The sequence below is a fragment of the Mauremys mutica genome, chromosome 4 (genome assembly GCF_020497125.1).
Source record: "Mauremys mutica isolate MM-2020 ecotype Southern chromosome 4, ASM2049712v1, whole genome shotgun sequence".
Taxonomy (NCBI): Eukaryota; Metazoa; Chordata; order Testudines; family Geoemydidae; genus Mauremys; species Mauremys mutica.
This window is the reverse complement of record NC_059075.1, coordinates 67,704,303-67,725,753: the sequence shown is the minus strand read 5'-3', so window position 1 is coordinate 67,725,753 and position 21,451 is coordinate 67,704,303. Positions and strand designations below refer to the sequence as shown.

The following is a 21,451-nucleotide window of genomic DNA, read 5'->3' as shown; positions in this document are numbered from 1 at the left end:
TCTGCATTTTAAGTATAAAAAAGGCTGTTTTCTAGTGGTTGAAGCAGAGGACTGAGAAGCTGGAGCTCTGCCTTTGATTTATTATGAGTCCTTGGGATTGTCATTTAACCTCTGTACCACAGCCTACTGTGTCTTTAAATTGTGGCCAGTGATGCATACCAGGAGGATAGTGTGGCTTTATTTAATAATGTTTGCAAAGCACTTTGAGATCCTCTGGCAGATACTGCATGCAAAGTATTGTTATAACGCATCCCCTTCTCTCTTTACATTTTTGCTTTTCTTCTGATGTTTAGTTATGGCTCTTCGTTGTTTCTAGCGGTAGTGCTAATAACAACCATGGGCTAGGGGCTCCAGGACATATATCAAATCCTACTGGCTAATTGCCCAGCAGGAAGGGATTTCCAGTTGGTCATGGGATACCAGAAGGGATGAGGACAAAAATCAGAAAGGGGAGGAGCTGGGGACAGGTTACTGCCAATTGGAAATTGGCAGTGGTGAGGCAAAGTGTTGGAAAGGGGTGGAGCCAGGGGAGGTACAAGTGGCTAGAAGGGATGGGTCTTAGACAGGAAGTACAATGTCATTGGTCATCATCCTCATCTATTAATCAGTGTTTTACCAATCCATCAGGATCAATTTGACAGGCCCAGTGCACATCCTACTACCAGGTACCTGGGAAAATCTCTCTCTATTCATTGTATACCAGGAAATTTTACAACTCATTTTAGCAGAAATAATATTTTATTTTAAAAAAAGATAATTCATCAAATGCATGGGACTCTGTTTGAAGTTGTAGGTACAATTTAAGCCTAAATTTCCCTCCTCACTCAATAACTCCCAGTCCTGCGTCCTTCCCAATTCTCTTTATTTCTGTTCATTCTCTCTTTAGGACCTGGAAGAATGCTCAACTGGGAGAAGCCATGATTGAGAGCCTGGAAGCTCAGGGGCTCCAGCTGGCCAAGGAGAAGCAGGAGTATTTAGGTTGGCTTGAGCAGCTTTTTGTATTGGGGACTCTTTAGATTCAGGAGTGCCCAAGGACCGCAGAATCCTAAATAGCGACCCAGTCTCCACTTCCTGTAACTGCTGGTGAGGTCCAGTCTGATCAGCTGCAGGTTTTTATGACTGATTAATTTAAAAAATCAGCCATTTCTGTTCAGCTATCAAGGGAGATGAAAATAAAAGCAAATACTAGGGTTGAGTTCAGGACATGTATTTTAGGTGCTTAAAAGTATGCATGTGTCCAGTCAGTTGTGATCCTTTGGCTCCTAATAAATGGACAATGTGACCCTTGTTCTTGAAAAGTTTGAGCATCCTGACTCTAGGAGTTAGCACCAGGCAGCTGCATGTCAGGCATACACAGATACTCATGTGCCGGTTTTAATTTCTCGGGGGTGGCATTTCTTATGGTGACTACAGTTTTGGGGTGGTTGTTTTTTTCCATCAGAGGTTTTATTCTCACATTGCTGAATCTCCATCTAAATTCACCCTTGTGTTAGTGGTGACAATGTGTATGATGGCAATTCTAGCCTGGTAGATTATGAGTTTGTGGGCAGGCAGCTTGTGCATGTGTACATTTCAGATAATTAGTGGCTTCTCTGGGTAATTCAGACTACTTACACCTTAGCTAAGGCACCTGATAAAATAATAATTAATATGAATGCTGTGAGCTACACTCTGTCATCCAACTCCTGCTAATAACCCTTTAATATATTTACATATTATGAACAACTTGTTAACTATACGGGTTGTTAAGCTCTGGAATAGGCTTCCAAGGGAGGTTGTGGAATCCCCATCACTGGCGGTTTCTAACAACAGGTTGGACAAACACCTGTCAGGGATGGTCTAGGTTTACTTGGTCCTGCCTCGGTACAGGGGACTGGACCTGATGACCTCTCAAGATCCCTTTCAGCCCTACATTTTTCCGATTTTTTCTATGGAAATCTGAAGATGAAGAAATATTTCTGTTTTACATTATTGCATTCACTGTGCTCAAGGATGATCTCGGTACATTGCCTGGGATTTAATAGTAGTAACAATAATTAGAGCTCTCAAGCACTTTCAATCTGAAGATCTCAAAGCTATTTATAAACATTTTATTTATTTATAACGAATGAATTAAGCCTCACAACCCACAAGTGAGTAATACTATCCTCATTTTCCAAAGGGATAAACAGAGACCCAGAGAGGATAACTTGTAGAGCTGGTCAAAATGTTTTGGAAGAAAACTTTGTCTAAAATTGGCTTGTGGGCTTTAAGATTTTTTCCATGAAAAGCTGGTGTGTATTTCAAATCTTGTTCATAAATTTTGGGGTGATATTTTTATCGACACCTTTATTGTCATTTTTATTTTAAACAGTTATGGAAATTGTTACTGACCATTTTCATTTACATCACAGTTCGATAACATTTTCAGTTAAAATGTTGATGAAACAAATTGGTGCAAAAAATTCTCTTTGGCCCCTGTGCACCAGAAGCAGTGTTGACAGGGAGTTATTAACTACTTTTAGTTAACACATTTTTTCCCCCATTTTTCAAACAACTCTGATGACTTTACCCATAGACACACAGTGAGTCTGTTAGAGCTGGGACTAGATCCCAGAGCACCGGATTCCCGTTCCCCTGCTGTAATCCCTGGCCTTGCCTCCAACCCTCCATGGACTGATCCGGGACTGATCTATGGGAGGCTTCTCTCAACCAAACCCTCTTTCTCCAGGCTGTTTCCAGACACCTGCATCATGGTATCCCAATTCCCTCCCCACCCCACTTTAGGTGGTATAATACCATTGCCAATTTCCACAGGGAGGCTGCAGAACGTGATGCAACCCTAGCAGAATGTGGTAGATATGAGAGAGATTCTCCCTCTAAGAACGTAACAGGATCTTAGTGGGAAGACCTGTCCCTCGCCCCTGAATGTCATAGGTTAGCGGGTTTTCACTATTAGTGGCCAAACAATAACCCCCAGGACAGCATAAGAACGGTTAGTCCTTTCCCAGGTTGCAGTCATATGGGGGTTGGGGGGGAGGACATCTTCCTCGCTAATTAGCAGCTATATATATATATAGGGATCTTTGACCCATAGCAGGCTGTTCAGGGTGACTATTCAGTACTGTCATGCCTGGCCACTTTTATTTGACAGCTTTTACTTTGGTTCGCTTTGTTCCAATATAACTGCTGAGGTTTCTGTCTTATTATTAGCATCCTGGTCAGCGCTCAGTGTCTCGCCAATGGTTAGGGCTTTGAGGACAGGAGAGTTTCTGGCCACTGGGCAATCAGGTCAAGACTCTGGGAGGCACAAATACTGCTCTGCCTCCCTTCTATTGGGAGCGTCTATACTTCCCCCGCCTCCCTTCCGGAGTGACCATCCATTTCCAACCCTCCCCACTGGTGCCCAGTTCTGCCTTCAGGCTGGGAACCACAGGGATTGGTGGATTGCATCAGAAGGTCAGGCCCTGCAGGACCTGGTCCTCCCAAGACAGGGGCAGGAGTTGGAAGAACTGGCACATTGCCAGCAGTGTGGCACATGGGGCAGGCAGCCTAGGTTCTCCAGCCTACAGCCTGGGTGGGGAGCCATGGTTTTGTCAGCATCTTCCAGTGCTCACAGGGAGAGAGTGGAAGAGTCTGGGTGTTTGGACGGGAGAAAGGGAACAGGAGGGAGGAAGGAGAGGAGTAGAGGTTCTCAGAAAGAATAGAGTAATATTATTATTCATTTGTATTACCGTAGCATCTAGGAGCTCTAGTTGTAGGCCTGGACCCCACTGTGCCCAATACTAACACCTAGCTCTTAGCTAGTGCTTTCCACAGGAGGTCAGTACCACCACCCCTATGTGACAGATGGGGAAACTGAGGCACAGAGCAATGAAGTGACTTGCCCAAGGTCACCCATTAGGTCAGTAGCAGAACTAGGAATTGACCCCATTCTGTTGAGTCCCACTAATGCTCTCTAAGAGTTAATCTCAGAGTGCACAGGAGTTCTGGGTACTGACCTTGTTAATAAATCAATAGGAGCTCTTTTCAGCATGGCCAATGTCCAGCTGGAGACCTTAGCAAGGGGCAGGGCTGAGATACTTTGTTACTCACAGGAATCCCTCTGCGGCTTCGAGCTTTTCAAGACACCTGAAGGAACCCAATTTTAGCTGGGGCATCATAACAGTGCGACCATTTCTTCACAATGTCATGCCACAGAGATGGAAATGGGACATAGATGCTATTGTCATCTCACTGGATGGCTGGTGGCATCCCTGGTAGTAGTGAGCAGCTGATGATAAGCATGACAGAGACAATGGCAACCTTGGAAAGAGCAAGTTTTGTTGAATAAACAGGTAGAATGAGTGAGCACAATAGCGAGCGTGAAAGGAAATGAGGACTAGTCAAGGGTGGCTAGTAGCAGATGGCTGAGATCATGACCCAGAGTCTAGTTCTAGATTAAGGACAGAATGTGGCCTGCTAGTTCAGGTAAGGGACAGGGAGTCAGGACACCTTGATTTTGTTCTTGGCTCTGCCGCTGTGTAAAACTTTGGGCAAGTCACTGAACCCCCCATCTGTGCTTCAGTTTCCCCAACTGTGTTATGGAGAGAATATTTTCCTACCTCACATGAGGGTTGTGAGGGTTCCCTCACTGAGATGCTTTAAGAGTCTTAGAAGGAAGACATCAGAGGGAATGCAAAGTATTAGTGTTGTTTGTTTATTAAAAATTTGGCAGGAGGAGGATAACAGAAAATCCCATTAAAGTCATCTTGGCCTTAGGAAACTCCCAGACCGATGTATGCAATACAAGAGGGAAGTCTGCATTTTCTAGCTCTGTGTGATCAGTGCCCCACGATCATAAACATCCCATTGCATTATCAATTGCTTCTTCCTGCATTTGGCCTGTGTTTGTGTGTGTTTGCAGATAAGCTGATGGAAGAGACAGAGGAGCTGTGTCTGCAGAGGGAGCAAAAAGAGGTGGGTGCACATTCAAAACCAATCAAATCATACCCCTTCCTATTCCCGGCAGAGTGTAGGGCAATCGGTTGATTGGAGGGGTTAGCATCATGCAAAGCCCAAAGGCAGCCACGCTTCTGGGTGCCCCTTGAATGAGTAAAGGGGTAACAGCCATGCCCTGTAGATGGATCCTGCACACCTTTCGGTTTCATCTCTTCTCACTGCACCCTCTCGCCTTCCTTGATGTTAGCTTCTAGTCACATGTAGGAAAGGTTGAAAGTTGTTGTGACAGGGAATAAGGACGCTATTTGAATTACAACCTGGAACAGGAGGTTTCTGCAGGTCACGACACTTTCAAGTCCTTGCCCCTCATTAACACTGCTGGTGTACTTAAGTATTGACCTGCAGTAGTACCCTGGCTCATTCTAGTCTTGAGAAGAGACAGCAAGTTAGTTATGGGTGAAATTCAAGAGGTTTGGGGCTTTGGGTTCAGTTCAAATAAATACCCAATAATTCAAATGCTAATATGAAACGTACCCAAATGATTAGAACCAATTCAGCACCTGCTCTCTCCCATGGCTTCACCACAAAGATCCCTCCTACTTTATGATGTTTTCCTGAGGGGTGGGGGGTTCAGAAAGTTTCTACTCCCTTCTGGGTCTACAGAAGCGGCTGGTCCACTTCTCCCTCTTTTAGGGCTAATCTACTGTCCCCTCTAGCTCCTTTGGAGCAGCTGGCTAGTAGACCTGCTGTACGGCAGTGGAAAGGGAGTAATTTTAGAAAGAGAGCACTGGGCTGGATCCCTACTCTTACAAGGCCTGCCATGGGGGCTTTGACATTCACGGATAGCAGACAGAGCAAGGGCAGTTTTGAGGTCCTTTATTCCTAAAGGAGGAAGGAAAACATAATCTACAGGGAGTGTAATTGGTCTGACATTTTCCAGGCCTGCAGGGCTTCACGGGAATGGTTTGGGAGTGCACTTTGTTTGAACTGTTGGATCTGCCATATGGATGTACAGACTTTATTATTAATTTATCTTGTCAGTTTCAATCAATGGTTCTGACACTAACGGAGCCACTGTAAGAGCTTCACTTAGTGGCTAACTCTAGTATGTTTTAAACCAAGACTCCTGAGACAAAAGTCCTTTGCTATTCTGTGTGAGCCAGATCCTTCTCCTGTGCAGTGTCCACAACACTGGTGTGAAAAAATAGCCATTGTGACTGGGGAGCATAAGCTTGTTGAGACTGGGAAGATGGGTGGTGTTACTTATCAGCCTTTTTAAACACTTAGCACCAAGTGTAGACAAAGGCAGTGATGATTAAAAACGCTAGTTGGTTATGCATAGCAGCTAGCACACATTTAAAACGCTACTCAGTGCCAATACTCAGAAGCAAACCAGGGAAATGTGGTTTAGATAAAATTACTATAAAGAGGGTGCACAACTGGTTGAAAAACTGTATTCAGAAAGTAGTTATCAAGGATTTGCTGTCAAACTGGGAGGATATGGCAAGTGAGGTTCTGCAGGAGTCAGTCCTAAGTACCGTACTAGTCAATATTTTCATTAATGACTTGGATAATGGAGTGGAGAGTATTCTTGTAAAATTTGCAGATGATACCAGGCCAGGAGGAGTTGCAAGCACTTTAGAGGACAGAATTAGAATTCAAAACGACCTTGACAAATCGGAGAATTGGTCTAGATTCAACAAGATGAAATTCAATAAAAATAAATGCAAAGTACTACACTTAGGGGAAAAAAATCAAATGCACAACTACAAAATAGGGAATATCTGGCTAGGTGGTAGAACTGCTGAAAAGGATCTAGGAGTTATAGTGGATCACAAATAGAATATGAACCAACAATGTGTTGCAGTTATGAAAAAGGCTAATGTCACTCTGCGGTGTAGCAACAGGAGTGGCATATGTAAAACACGGGGGGTAATCGTCCCAATCTACTCAGCACAGGTGAGGCTTCGGGTGCTGTATTGTGTACCATTTGGGGCTCAACACTTTAAGAAAGATGTGAGCAAATTCCAAAGAGCCCAGAGGAGAGCAACAACAATGATAAAAGGTTTAGAAAATCTGACCTAGGAGAAAAAGTTAAGAACACTGGACATGTTTAGTCTTGAGAAGAGACGACTGAGAAGGGACCTGATAACAATCTTAAAATATGTTAAGGGCTGTTATTTAGAGAGGATGGTGATCAGTTGTTCTTCATGTCCACTAAAGGTAGGACAAAAAGTAATTGGCTTATTGTGGAGTAAGGTTAGATTTAGGTTAGATATTAGGGAATGCTACTTAATTACAAGGAGAGTTAAGCTCTGGAGTAGGTCACCAAGGGATGTTGTGGAATCCCTGTCACTGGAGGTGTTTAGCAACAGGTTAGGCAAACACCTATCAGAGATCATCTAGGTTTACAGGGTCCAGCCTCAGTGTGTGGGATGGAGTAGATAACCTCTTGAGGTCCCTTCCAGCCATACGTTCCTATGGTTCTGTGATTTAATAATTATGCATTTCATGTCTTTACTGTTTTGGATTCGGAGACAACACTAGTGCCCATGTGGGATGGTGGCAAAGGCCCAGTTAGAAAAGGGTAGTGTGACTATAACATAAAATGAATTGAGTTACTGCGGGGTAACCATTTAACCCTCTGAGCACTGCAGCTGAGTGCACTTATCTCCCCATGTTACCTCTCAGGAGCTGGAGCGTCTTAACCAGGTACTAGAGGCAGAGAAGCAGCAGTTTGAAGAGGTGGTACAGGAGCTGCGGCTGGAGCAACAGCAGATTAAACGGTAATGAATCCCAGACAGGTAGGAAACCAGGTGAGCGACGAGACAGTTGGCACTTCCACAGATGGAGAGAAGCAATCTCAGTTTCACTTTGCAGTCAGGACTCCAACAGCCTTTTTAGAGCAGTGTAGTAAATAAGATGGAAGGGTGATCACTCCCATAAATTCTAAGTACTATGGTGAAAAGCACACACGGGCGCATATTCCAGACTAGGGCATTTCCTATGCCTCTCAGGTATAAGAGCCTATGGCTGGTCATGGCACGTGGGAGCATGTGTACATTATTGGCACTGGAAGTCACCATGCCACAACTGCACTGAAGTCAGTGGAGTGACACTGTGGATGGATTTGGACCCTAAGTGCCTAGAATTTATAATGCATGTATGCCCAGATGCAGTGGTTAAAGTCGATTGAAAGAGGCTCTCGCCACGCCAGCCAAGGACGGATGGGAGTTGGGGGAGCATTGCCTACCCAAGCCAGGGAGATAAGGAGGAATGCTTCCTTTGTTTTTAGTAAAGGAGGGGAGCTATGGGTCGTGTCTCCCCGTTTCACCTTAAGTGAGCTTGTGCCTGGCATTTCTGCTTCCTGACAGCACCCCTTCCAAATCAGTACTAGAGCATCCTATGGGAATGGCCAACTCTACAGCCTATGGTAGTGTGAGAGCAGTGTTTGGGACTATTATTCCCCCACAAAGTGCATAACCATTGTACCTTTTAGGGAGCTGGAACTGACAGCTCAGTCCCTCAAAGGAGTGGAGGAGGAGAAGAAGGAACTACGAAGCCTGACAGAGTCCTTACAGAAAACACTGGAGGTCAGTGTCAGATTTTTCTCCTCCTGGTGACAGCCTTTTGGGGAAAGTGCTATGGAACTAAACAGGGATTAAACTAATAGTGTCCTGTAGCAATTACTCTAAAAGCCTATAGAGTTTGACAGAGAATCAGATCCTTCTACAGGTCGATTGATCCATCCTATAGAACTCTTTAGCAGGGACATAGGTCAAGATCATCTCCTGTGTTGAGATCTTTTCAGGACAGGGCTGGAGCTGTCAGGGATCCAGCTATAGCTCCCTGAGTCTCAATCTGCAGCTTCCCTGGTCTAAATTAGAGCAACCAGGTGGCAGCTCTAATTTACAAAGCTGTGTGTGGTCCCTGAGGAATCATATACCAGCTGAGAATGTGGCACAGAGTGGAGCTCCATCACACCTCTTCCCTCCCCTATTATAACCCCTGTGTCAGGGTGGCTCTTCTAGCTTTATGCCCCCTGAGAGATCCCTCCCCATACACTGGGAATTCTCAGCTAGGCAGTAGCACCTAGAACATGACCTATAATTTTCCATTTAACTCTGCAGGATGGTCCAAAAATCCTATGGAAAGGATCTCATTCTGTATTACATTCTGCGAGTTCTCAGAGAAATGGCCATGGAACTCTATTGGTTTAATCCCTTTTTGATTCTATAGGACTTTCCCATAATACAGATCCTCTCTCATTTGCTCTTCCTCTAGAGTTTTTTTGCTGGGTGGTTTCGGTTTCAGTTTGAGCACTGGGCAAAAACCAGGCGTTCATGGTTCAGGTCACTCACATTGCCTGACCTGGTCTGCTCTGCCATTGTTGCAGGTACTGGTAAGACAAAGGTCAGGAATGACCATATTAAGGAAGGGATGATTCTGTCCTGACTACAGTCAATAGGATGAGCAGTACTGAGGTAAACAGTGTCATGTGCCCTCCTCCTGTAGCTGATAGCACCACAGGGATTCATCAGCATGCAAGGGGAGAGTCCTCTGGCACACTTGGGAATCAAGGGTGCAGAGAGGCCTGAAGGGAAGAGCAGGAAGGGCAGTGAGCTTGTACAGTATCAGTGTTGAGTGGAGGAAGCAAAGTTCCCCTTTCTTGGAGCCCACTCACTGAATAATCATGAGCCAGCATTGGCAGCTGAGCTTCCTTTAGAGAAGCCCCAGGTGATGGCCCATCTGCCTGCATAAAGAGAGACCATTAAGGCGGTGATTGCTCCCAGGGTTTCAGGGGAGAAGGGGAATCCAAGGTTTAAGTGGGTGGGGAAAGGAGGGCAGCAGAAGGAAGGAGGGGCAATAGGGAGCGATTGGAGAGGAGTCATCTGTGAAGGTGCCTACCCACAGAAACATCAATGTCAGAATGTTGGTGGCCTGGCTAATGATGACATGCTTTGTTCCTTCTCTGTCCCAAGGAGCTCTCCCAGGAAAAGCAGAGAACTCTGGAGATGCTGGAGGAGAATGAGAGCCAACTTCAGCCCCTGGCCAATGCTAGCAAGCAGCCAAACCCCACCGGGGGTCTGCACAGCAACCTGCGCCAGATTGAGGAGAAGATGCACCAGCTGCTGGAGGAGAAAGTCTTGGCGGAGAGAAGGTGAGGTTGGGAAAGTAGCTTACAGAGTCCCAGAAGAGGTTGGACGTAGTGTTACTCCTTGCAGAGGGAATGTGGTGTTGGGAAAGTAGCTACCATTACTCCTGCAGAGGGAAGGTTGTGGTAATAGGAGACACTGGAATACAATTCCAGACTTAAAACTGTGATCATTTTAAAGCATTTTCTCTATTTTCATTAACATTGGCTATTTCCTGGTGCCAACAGCCTTCTGCAGAGTTTTTAGACCTTTCGTCATTTCCCCTCGTGGATGCCAGCTGAGGAGGGGGAAAGTGCTAGTCAGGCAATTCAGATTGCCAGGCCGGTTCAAATTCATCCTGGTAGGTGGCCATCTGTGGCTGTGCTGCTTGGTTGCCAGTGTGAAATGAGCTGGTTGGCATTTCTAATTCCCTGTGGTCAAGTGTTCATATTGTAGACACTTGACAGTCTGAGCAGAGAGGCCAAGGGTTGAATGGGCCATGGAGAATGAACTCCTCTTTGACTCTAGAGCTGCTCCTTTCAGATCAGGATTGGGGCACATTAGCCTGACAATAGGCCAGAAGCATGTGCTACTGGTGGACCTGTTCTGTTCATAGAGAACTTAACCCTCCAGAGCTGTCAATCTGGGTCACTACATTTACCGGTTTCAAAAATGGAGATAAAGTGCTAAGGGAATTGCCCCAGTGAATATGTACAACTAAAACTGAGGCCAACTGGGTTTGCAAGCCCAGCCCTGCTCTGTCTGACCCATCAGAGCAGCTTTCAACCAAGGTTTTCTTTCCCTTCCTTTCTGGGAGTTGCAATGACCTGGGAGAGGTCTTCTCTAATGCTCCTTTGTCGTGCTGTGTGGCAGGATGAAGGAGAATGAGGAGCGGTCCCAAGCCTTGGAGGAGGAGCGGGAGTTTTACTCATCTCAGTCACAGGTGCTGCAGAACTCACTCTCAGAACTGACTGCAGAGAAACAGCAGACGGAGAGAGACCTCAAGGTACTGCATACATTGCCAGGGGAGGCTCCAGGCCCCAGCACGCCAAACACGTGCTTGGGGTGGCAAGCCCCGGGGGGCGCTCTGCCAGCGCCGCAAGGGCGGCAGGCAGGCTGCCCTCGGCGGCTTGCCTGCGGAGGGTCCGCTGGTCCCGCGGCTTCGGAGGACCTCCCACAGGCACACCTGTGGGAGGTCGTGGGACCAGCAGACCCTCTGCAGGCAAGCCGCCGAAGGCAGCCTGCCTGCCGTGCTTGGGGCGGCAGAATGCCTAGAACCGCCCCTGTACATTGCTCACTGGATCTGCTCCTGCTTTGGGCCCAACAGATGATCTCCTTCTTCTCCCCTATCCACTGCAGACTTCTTCAGGGACCTCAGGGTGTTGTAGCTTTTCTTTTGAGGCCTACGATGGGCGTGGGGAGAGGTTCAGGGCCTGCACTTGGTGAGAGAGATGCTTATTGACAATGTCAACCTAAATGAACTCAATCTCTGAAGAAGGGTTCCCCATGATCAGCCCTTCCACTCTAGAGGCAAAAAGCATGAGTGGATAGAGTAGAGATGTATACCATATCCTGTAGGTCAACCGGTTTAGCTCTGATGGGACAAACAGGTGAATTCCACTAAGCAGGGCTATCCTCTGAGAGACTGTCCTGCCTCTGCAACCAGATGCCCATATCCAGGGACTCCTGGACTCTCCTGATGATCTCAGCTGTTATAGTGCTGCATAGAGAGACAGTCTCTCAACTAGCCAGAACCCAAATCTTGTAGATATTTATAGATCAACATCAGAGTTGAACAGGATCAGCACAGTCTCTGGAGAGTGGGGCTTATATGTTCCTGACGGCTGACATGATTGGGCTGCAGTCTGCACCAAGGGAATCTTGGCTGTCCCATGTCAATCTCATTGCAATTAATGGACCAAACATCACAGTTTGGGAATCGCTGGTCTATTAGCCCACCAGACTCTTTCTCTTGAAAAAAGAGGATACTGTCCCATGAGAGAGTCTGTCCCATGAGAGAGTATCTGGTTTTAGCCAAAGGGCAAAGGAAAATGGATTTCCACCTATCTTATCAAGATGGGTGAGTGCAGAAGGGCTGGCGGTTCAGTTTCGATAAACACCCAAAAGTCTCAATGTTTTTTACCCTCATCTTGAGTCAATAACATTTAGCTAGAAATGTCACAAGGACAGTTTTTTCCCCTCCATAAGATTCCATATATTTCTTGTTCTTTTTCAGCAGCAATACCTGCACAAACAGCCTTTCTTATGGTGTTTTGTAAACTATTGGTCGGGGCTCCACCCTCCGGCTGGCGGGAGGGGAGCCACACCAACTCGCTCCTTGTCCCCTCTAACTGGCGGGGCGGCAAGAAAGCAGGGTTAGCACTGTCTCACGTCTCAGGCCCTCCGGATCAGGGGGGCTGAACAGCAATCAATCTCAACACCTTCAGGCCCTCTGGATCAGGGGGGCTGGATAACAACAGTTCAATATAAGCCCAGGCCCTCTGGAGCAGGGGGCTGGATAACAGCAGTTCCATATAAGCCCAGGCCCTCTGGAGCAGGGGGCTGGATAACAGCAATCAGTCTCAAGAAGGTTCACAGGTTCAGACCCTCAGGCAGGGGCCGAACACAAGGCACACAGTCAATCAGTGTAAGCCCAGGCCCTCAATTAGGGCGGGGCAGCACAATAGCAGTTCTACGCCCAGATCCTTACAGCAGGAGCTGGGCAACACCAGTTCAATATAAAACCCAGGCCCTCTGGAGCAAGGGGGCTGGGCCACAGTAGTTTACTACCGCAGTTCAGTTTAGGGCTCAGGTCCTTGCCTCAGGAGCTGAGCAACTACACAGTCAGTAAGCCCAGACCCTCTGGTCAGGGCGGGGCAACAAACCATAGTCCACCGGACTCAGGTCCTGGTGTCAGGAGCTGAGCAATGACCACAACTCAGATTAGTGCAGGCGTCTCTGTCTGCGCTGGGGTGAGGGGGAGACTGCCACCCGTGAGTGGGGTGGCAGGGGGGACACAGGCCCACCCACTCCACTGTGTCCCAGCCCGGGGCCCTATTAGCGGCTAGCACTGCCGCTGGTCAGTGGGGTCCTGACCGCAACACACTGACATGGGCACCTCGGTGCCTACAGCCTGACAGGGGTCGGCTATCCCCGGGCTACATTCCATTTCCCCCTCTATGGGTACCTGCTCCTCGGTCGCCGTGAGTTCGGACCAGTCCATCGGCATGGGGTCTGCAGGACCAGGGCTTGGGGGCAGGTCCGGCAACTCCTGCTGGAAGTCCGGCCCGGCTGCCTCTGGTGGTTCCTCCGGATAACAGCAGGGCGGAAGCAGCGGCGGCGGCTCCTCCTCGTACCGGGCGTGAGGAAGTCCTAGCGGCTGCTCCGGGCTCCGATCCCAGGGAAGTTCTGCGGGTTCCTCATCGTACCAGGCGTGGGGCAGTGGGGGCCAGTCCTGATCGCCGCCTCGGGTCATGGAGGGTTCCCAGTCTGGAGCTCCCGCCGGCACGTCTACTCGTGGCGGTGGCTGGCTCCTGACTGAGCTTTGGCGGCCGGCTTTTCTACTTCCTGTCCCGCCCCTTGACTTCCAGGGGGCGGGAACAGGAAGTGGTGACTCAGCCCACTTGGGCGTCTGGGAGGGAGCTCCCTCTGCTGGGCAGGAGGGGAGCCACACCGACTCGCTACATGTTTCAACACCTCTGATTCCAAACAGAACCTAGAATGGTGGGGGCAGCTGTGAAATCAGAAAGCTGGAGTAATAGACAGTTACCCAAACACTGCTGAGCCTCAAGGAGGGGTTCAGTTTGAGGAACTGATAAACAGCTTGCATGGTTTCTATCTACACTGGCTCTCCCTGTTTTTATCCCTTCATATTCAATGCCACCCTCAGCTTTGGGTTCCTTGCAACTCCTGAGTCAGCAGCAGTATCACTGTTGTGTTGAATGGTTTTCCAGAGTGACTGATTTCCTTCTGTCCTCCTCAGGCTGAGATGAAAGTCCGTATGGATCTAGAGAAGAGACTGAGGGAGGCTGAGGAAGCCCTACATAGCTTGGAGCAAGGCTTAAATTCTCTGGATCGCAACAAAGAGAAGGAGGAGAAAATGAAAACAGATGTCAGCAATTTGAAAAGTAAGTCATCTATCCGCCATTCCCCTCTCTGCTGGTGAATATGCTCCACAGAAGGGTCCATCTCCACAGGCCAAGCAAAGTGGTGTTTAGTGAGTTCTCAAAACACTTTGCAGCTTCCCTCTGCAGATTCCAAACGCACTTTGCAAACATTAGTGAGTTAAGTCTCACTCTGGCAAAGGTGAGTGTTATTCTCCCTTGTTTTACGGATGAAAAAACTGAGGCATAGAGAGGTTAAGTGACTTGTCCTAGGTCAGACAGGAAAGCTGTGGCAGACCAGGGAACACAGAACTGAATGGAGCTCTGCATCTCAGTCCTGTGATTCCACCACCATATAATCCTTACTCTGATCCTTCTGATTCCCTTGCAGCTCCAATTAGATTAGCAGTATTCTTCACTGCCTGTCATAAAACGTTGAATAATGTTGCTGGGAGCCGTTAAAGAACGGCCAGGCTTCATTTCAGTGCAGGGTGGGTGACGCGAGCCTGTGTACAGAGTGTGTAAAGATCTTTGGGATCCTGAGCGTGAGATGCAGCGTAGAAATACAAGTGATTAGCATTCAGTCCATTTTATGTGAATCAGTAGATTCCAAAGTAGTGGCAAAGCAAAGGGCCTGGTTCTCCACTACATTGCTCCAGCAGACTGCGATGGAGTCAAAATCAGGTCCTGGTTCACTGTGCAGCTGGATCCCCTGTCACCTGTCCCCCATACTTCTCCTCCTTCCTCGCTTTTCATGGCAGGAACCTGTGACTTAGGCTCCTTAGACATATCCACGATGCTGTTGGAGGGGAGGATCTCTGATGAGGATGGCATATAGTTCTCTGTAAAAGCAGCAGGTCTGTTGCTTGGCACCTGCTTCTTTGTTGGCTTCCCGACTTGCCTGCTGCAGCTCCTTGACTGTCACACAGCACTGCTGCTGGTCCCTGTAGTGCTGGTTCTCCTGCATCCCCTGAGCAATCTGCTCATAGATGACCATGCTTCTGTGGCTGGATGGGAGCTGTGCCCGCATAGTATCTCCCCACAGGCCCAGGAGAGCCAATATCCCCTGTCTACTCCGGCAGGAGCATGTCTGGAGTGTGTAGGCAGCATGGTCAGCTGGGCAGTCGCACACAACAATGGAGAACTGCTAGGGGTGCTCACCAAGCTGGAAAAGGAATTTCAAAAATTCACAGGGCTTTAAAAGTGTGTGGCGGGGGGGAAGGCTTCTAGTTTCCGTGACTCCAGGCAGTGGAGTTCACAAAGGTGACCAGAGCGGTCAGTGTGGGACATTGTGGGACAGCTACTAGAGGACAGTTAAGGTCAACATAAGTAACACAGTGTTTCCACTTGCACTGCATCAACCTAAGTACATTGACTGTGGCTCTACATAGCTCAAGTAGGTGGTGTTACTGTGTCAGTGCTTACAGCGGTGGGAGGCCAATTTGCATCAGCCTAACTTTGTAGTGTAAACCAGGCCTTAGAGAATGGAAAATCAGGTCCAAAATCTACATTGTCAGCACAGAATTCTACCTTGTGTTGAGTTATCTGAACAGAAACCTTAGCTCTGGCACAGAAAAGGCAGGTAACTTTTCGCACAGGGACTAGACCCCTCCCAGCTTTAATTTCCTGCCCTAGGTTTTACTGTGTCTCCTCTTAAAAGAATAAAAGAGTGTGGGTGAATTAAGTGCTTATAAAGGTCAGGGGCCAATATCACATACCGCAAGCTGGCCTGCAAACCCCATCTCACCCCTGCTCTTTCAGGTCAGGATCAAGATGTGTTAGCAAAGATGTCTGGGGGCCCGTGACTAGCAGGGGAGTTGCAGAGGAGACTTAAGGCGTTTGTGCAGATGGGGGAGGAGAGCCAGGCTGGAATGGCCCAAGATGTAGCTGGCTAGGGCAGAGGAGGTGCACTGGCATATCATGAAGGGAGCTGGGCCTAGGGCTGGAATAGAAGGGTATGTAGCAGGTCAGAACGCAGGTGCATTGGCAGAGCTGTCAGGGGGAGGGGGACTGAGGCTGGAATAGCAGGAGGTGCTGCAGGTCAGGAAAGAAACGCATCAGCAGAGCTGCTCGGCAATGTTTGCCCAGCATGTGCCCGTGTTGTTAGTCCCCCCATTTCTACAGCTTACCTGGAGAGAGAATAAAACACGGGCAAATTCTCTTTCTTTGGAGATGTATGGAAACATTTGCAGGACTTCCCCTTTTCCACCTTGGGGAAGGTGAAGCATTTGAGAAACAAGGAGTGCAGTGGCCAGGGGCACAGTCCCATTCTCTGCTTCCATTGAGCCGTGAAATATGGCTGTGCTTACCACTGGCCACAGCTTCCATCTGGCTTGATTACTTTGCTGATTTCAGGCTCTCTGAACCAAAGTGCAATGTGGGATGTGCTTCAAAGAGTTGTATTTCTGGAGACCCATGAAGAGAGACCTTCTCCTGCTAAATACCCAGGAAAGAGCTAGCTGGCTCCTAGCTAGTGACCGTGACGCTGCGATATTCTTGCTGCAGCTGTAGGACTAACTGAGGTGGGAGTGGATGGCTTCTGTGGGACTGATAATGGGCTCTTATGCCTTCATTTCGCCAGTCTGAATCCAGCCCAGATCAATAGTGTCTTGAAGTTGCTGCCCTCTGGCAGTACTTAGAGTGAAAGGAGGGGGGATTGCCAGTGGGTGCAGACCTGGAAAAAGTTTGCTTTAATTGCACGAGGTCACTGCCGAACACACTCTAAGCAGTGTCTTACCAAAGCTGCTGTTCCTAGGTTATGATCGATGCCCTGCTTACTTTCAAACCACTTGAAGCACCATCCCCTGGCGATGTTGTGGGGCTTTGTGAATGAGTGTCTGTGAAAGTGCTCCAGGATCAGATCCTTCTCTGAATCGTGCTATAGAAATGCAAGGTATGAGTACCTGGTCCATCTCCTTGGGCAGTGCAGGACTGTTCTGAGCAGGACAGTGTATCCAGTATCTAGTATGCCCAATTGGGACAGGCTCGCTCTGGCGCCAATGTTAATGTTTGAAGTGCCTCCCTCACATGGCTTCCTGGAATCTCTGCTCCCCAGAGTTCTTCGAGGAGTGCATCCGAAATGCCGAGCTGGAAGCCAAGATGCCCATGATCATGAAGAACTCCGTGTATCTCCACAAGGCTGCCACCCGCCGGATAAAGAGCTGCCGGCTTCACCGCAGGAGGTCCAGCGCTTCATGGAATGACTGTAGGTGTTGGCGGCTCTTCTCCCCTTATGTTCTGGGGAGTGGGGATGGGGGGGGGGAAGTTTGGTGAAGGAGGTGAGGAATTTGTTCCACAAGTGCTTTGTGTTTCTTGCCCCCTTGTGGCATCACCCACTCACAGGGCTGAAGGCAGAGAAACTTCAGGCACCAATTCTCCACCTGAATTCCCTGGCTTTTCACATACCTGGAAACATATGGGTGAACCCTTTCAGTGCCATCAGCTCTCTGTGTGCATGCTGGGGAAGCACGCTCCTGCGGCTGAGTTGCTTTGAGTGGTTGATCCATAGGAAGCCCCCTTTTGGGGCCCTTGTGCAACCTGACAGCAGCAAAGGGCGGGAACAGGCACTGCCTTGCCTTCATTCTTGCCCCTCTCTGAGGAGAGCAAGATGGACTTATTCCATGTGCTCTCAAATGGCATCATAGGTTACTATCTCCTCCCCTGCCAGGGCCCAGGGTCGTAAAGATGTCACTGCTCTGCATTGGCTCTCCGTTGAATCTGGGTCTTGGGCAGCTGTGGGGTGGTCTTCGGCCTGGGAGTGCTAACCTGTTTTACTGCTGCTGTTGTTTCAGTGAAACAGTCCCAGTCGTTCATCTTCTCCCAGACAGAAGCCGATAACATTGAGGAGCTGAAGGAGGCAGCCAAGAGGCTGAGCCGGGATCAGCACTTCCGAGAAACCCTCTATCAAATCATGATGTCACAAAAAAATTCTGCCTCAGGGGACGAAAAGTGAATCCTTGTCTCCTCCCATCAGGAGGGGGCTTCTGATCTCAGCTCATTGTTCACCTCATCAGAAGTTAAACCACTGGGGTCAGGGGGAGGATTTGCTCCTTTGTGGGGAAAGGGGCAGGATGGATGCATGCAATACTCTCCAGGGTTGTGGCTTTTAGTGTGTGTTCCTGAGCAGTGCCAATCTCTCTTTCCCTAGACTACAGGGAAGCTCTGACATTCCCCCCAAATCACCTCCCTTTACTTTAGCCGTTTCCATTAGGACGTGTTCTGCCAAAATCCCACAATCAGTGTTCAAATGAATCACACACTTTAGCTTAGGGAGTGTCAGGTCATTTCTTCACAGTCTAGTCCCGCAGCCAAATGTAGGTGCTGCTGATAAACCCCTTTCTTAGCCTAATGTCCAGCTAGTGAAACTAGCAGATAAGGCACAGCCCAATTGCTCTGTCTTGCCTTCTTTCTCAGCTGGTCCAATACAGTATCTGTGCTGGGAAGGAGGATGTTCCTTATCATGTTTCCTAGACACTGCAGCTATATCAATCTCCTAAGCGCGTGCAATGACGTCAAGCCTGGAACAACCTCTTGATGTAGAACCCTTTAAGCAGGTAATAATGCAGGGGTAGGCAACCTATGGCACAGGTGCCGAAGGCGGCACGTGAGCTGATTTTCAGTGGCACTCACACTGCCCGGGTCCTGGCCACCAGTCCGGGGGGCTCTGCATTTTAATTTAATTTTAAATGAAGCTTCTTAAACATTTTAAAAGCCTTATTTACTTTACATACAACAATAGTTTAATTATATATTATAGACTTATAGAAAGAGACCTTCTAAAAATGTTAAAATGTTTTACTGGCACACGAAACCTTAAATTAGAGCGAATAAATGAAGATTCGGCACAGCACTTCTGAAAGGTTGCCGATCCCTGTAATAATGCAAGGCTGAGGGGGACATCCAGAGGCACCAGATTACTAAATTCTGGGGGGTGAGGGGATTACTTGCTTAGGCGCCAACTTTCCCCAGCGCCGGTGGGTGCTCGCGCCCCCCCCCAAGCATGCCGCGTTCCCCCTCCTCCCGCCCCCTCTCCGTCCCTGCCCTGCCTCTTCCTGCCCCTACTCCTCCCCCACCCTCCAGCGCCTCCTACACACCACTGAACAACTGATCATGGCAGGCTGGAGATGCTGGGAGGGAGGGGGAGGAGCTGATCAGCAGGGCCTGCTGGCGGGAAGGATGGGGAGGAGCTGATCCGCGGGGCTGCTGTGGGTGCTTTTTTTTTTCTGTGGGTGCTCCAGCCCTGAAGCACCCATGGAGTCGGTGTCTATGGTGCCATCGCCATCAGTGGCAACAAGATAACATAGGGTGGGTGAAGAGAACCCAGCAACAAGTCCTGCTACCACAGTCTTAGTTAATTAACACACAACCTGAGGAGCACTAGCTTCCTCACTTCCCAGAATAACACCATCATCGTCATGTCAGCTACCTACCAGGTTTAAGTTTGGGAGCCATCTCACTACAACTATCCAGGTTGTAGCAGGATGGACACCATCCATGGTTTATCCAAGTGTTATCAATGGTGGTGCCCCTATTGAGAGATCAGGGCTTTCCCTTCCATTCCCTTTCCATCATGGCCTGCATCCTTCCTGGAATGCTGTAGATGATGTGTTGATCATAGAATCATAGAATATCAGGGTTGGAAGGGACCTCAGGAGGTCATCTAGTCCAACCCCCTGCTCAGAGCAGGACCAATCCCCAGACAGATTTTTGCCCCAGATCCTTAAATGGCCCCCTCAAGGATTGAACTCACAACCCTGGGTTTAACAGGCCAATGCTCAAACCACTGAGCTATCCCTCCCCCCAGACTCAACCTAGGCTGGAAGAGAGGATTTGCCCAGCATGTAATAATACTGTAAATTGCTGAAGAGAGAGGAATCATTTTTTTATGCAAACCTGATGGCCACTAGCACCTTCTTTAAGTAACAAGCCGTACAAGGCTTGTATCCAGAATACAATAATAATAGTACTTAGCACTTGGATATAACTTACAAACATATGTGGTAGGTGAGTATTAATATCCCCATTGTATGGATTGGGAAACTGAAGCACAGAAGAGTTAAGTGACTTATCCAAAGCCACAAAATTAGTGGCAGAACCTGGATTAGAATTCAGATATCTAGTATCTTACAGATATCTAGTAGGCCACTTTTCCTATCTATGGAGTGTAGTTTATAGGTAGAAAGCAGCAGTGAGGCTGGAACCAGGCCTCGTGCTGTCCCAATGAACATAGTGTTTGTTAAGCTTGAAGAGTAGTTCTGCTGCTGTAATTCAGAAGGGCTTGTTCTGTATATTATGCAGAATTCCATTCTCCCCTCTCCATCCTAAAGCAGGGCCAAACAGTGATTCAGGAGATGCAGACGTTACCTAGGCAATAAGCAGGAAATTTGAGGGGAAGTCATGGAGGCATGGCTTGTGCCTCATTTTATACCTTTGTGCAGGCAGTCGCAGGCATCCTTCTGCCAAGGCAATGGGATGTGCCTAACGATTCCAGTGTCTGACATCAAAGGCATTAAATGTCATCATCAGATAAGTGACCTTGTCAAAATGCCTCCTTAACAGTTTTGATCCTTTTGTGTTTTCAATTCCTATTTTCTCTGCAGAGCCAGTCATAGGTGCTGGAAGTAGGGGTGCTGCAGCACCCCCTGACTTGAAGTGATTTCCATTATATGCAGGGTTCACAGATTGGTTCAATGGCTCTCAGCACCCCCCACTATACAAATTGTTCCAGCACCCCTGGAGCCAAAGCTATGGGGGAGCAAGCTGGAGTTTATTCTTCCTTGCACGTTCCTGGCCAAAATACCATTTAATTTCCAGTTGCAGAATCTTTGTTACTTGATGATGTAAGAGGGAGAAAGACACATCCATATCTAGATCCCAGCGAGAGAGTTAGCAATCCCGGCAGTTAGAAAAATCACCTTTTGATTTGTTAACACAACACCTCTGATCTGCAGTCATTAAACGACAATAAATATTGAATTCCACAATATCAGTTATACGGAGCTGTTGCTTTCAGGATACAGCACATTAGTTACATAACAAATAAAGCAACATTATCTCTAAAGGGGCTGTTTGGTTTTGATGTGACATTGCAATATTGATCATTACTTCTCCCCTATGAAAATCAATCAAACTATTCTAGCAGTCTTCAGTAATTACTAGAGTGAATTTATTGTTGTTGTTGTTTATTATTATTTGCAATGCAGTAGCGCCTAAGAGTTTTGGTCGTAGACCAAGACTGCACTGTGCTAGGTGCTGTACACTGCCAAACTATGACAGTAGTGCACATAAAATGCC

At 48.0% G+C, this 21,451-nt stretch overlaps 1 protein-coding gene across 1 annotated transcript in view; it reads left to right on the top strand.

Moving 5' to 3' along the window:
* The window catches only part of PLEKHD1 (pleckstrin homology and coiled-coil domain containing D1), a 49,151-nt gene extending 30,445 nt beyond the window's left edge, over nt 1–18,706 (top strand). The window contains exons 5-13 of the mRNA XM_045016226.1: nt 887–978; nt 4,886–4,938; nt 7,612–7,706; nt 8,420–8,513; nt 9,903–10,081; nt 10,929–11,061; nt 14,038–14,182; nt 17,214–17,363; nt 17,950–18,706. Of these exons, the coding sequence (XP_044872161.1) occupies nt 887–978; nt 4,886–4,938; nt 7,612–7,706; nt 8,420–8,513; nt 9,903–10,081; nt 10,929–11,061; nt 14,038–14,182; nt 17,214–17,363; nt 17,950–18,110 (1,102 nt within the window). The 3' untranslated portion in view covers nt 18,111–18,706. The remainder of the gene's footprint in view (nt 1–886; nt 979–4,885; nt 4,939–7,611; nt 7,707–8,419; nt 8,514–9,902; nt 10,082–10,928; nt 11,062–14,037; nt 14,183–17,213; nt 17,364–17,949) is intronic.
* The last annotated feature ends 2,745 nt before the right edge of the window (nt 18,707–21,451 follow it).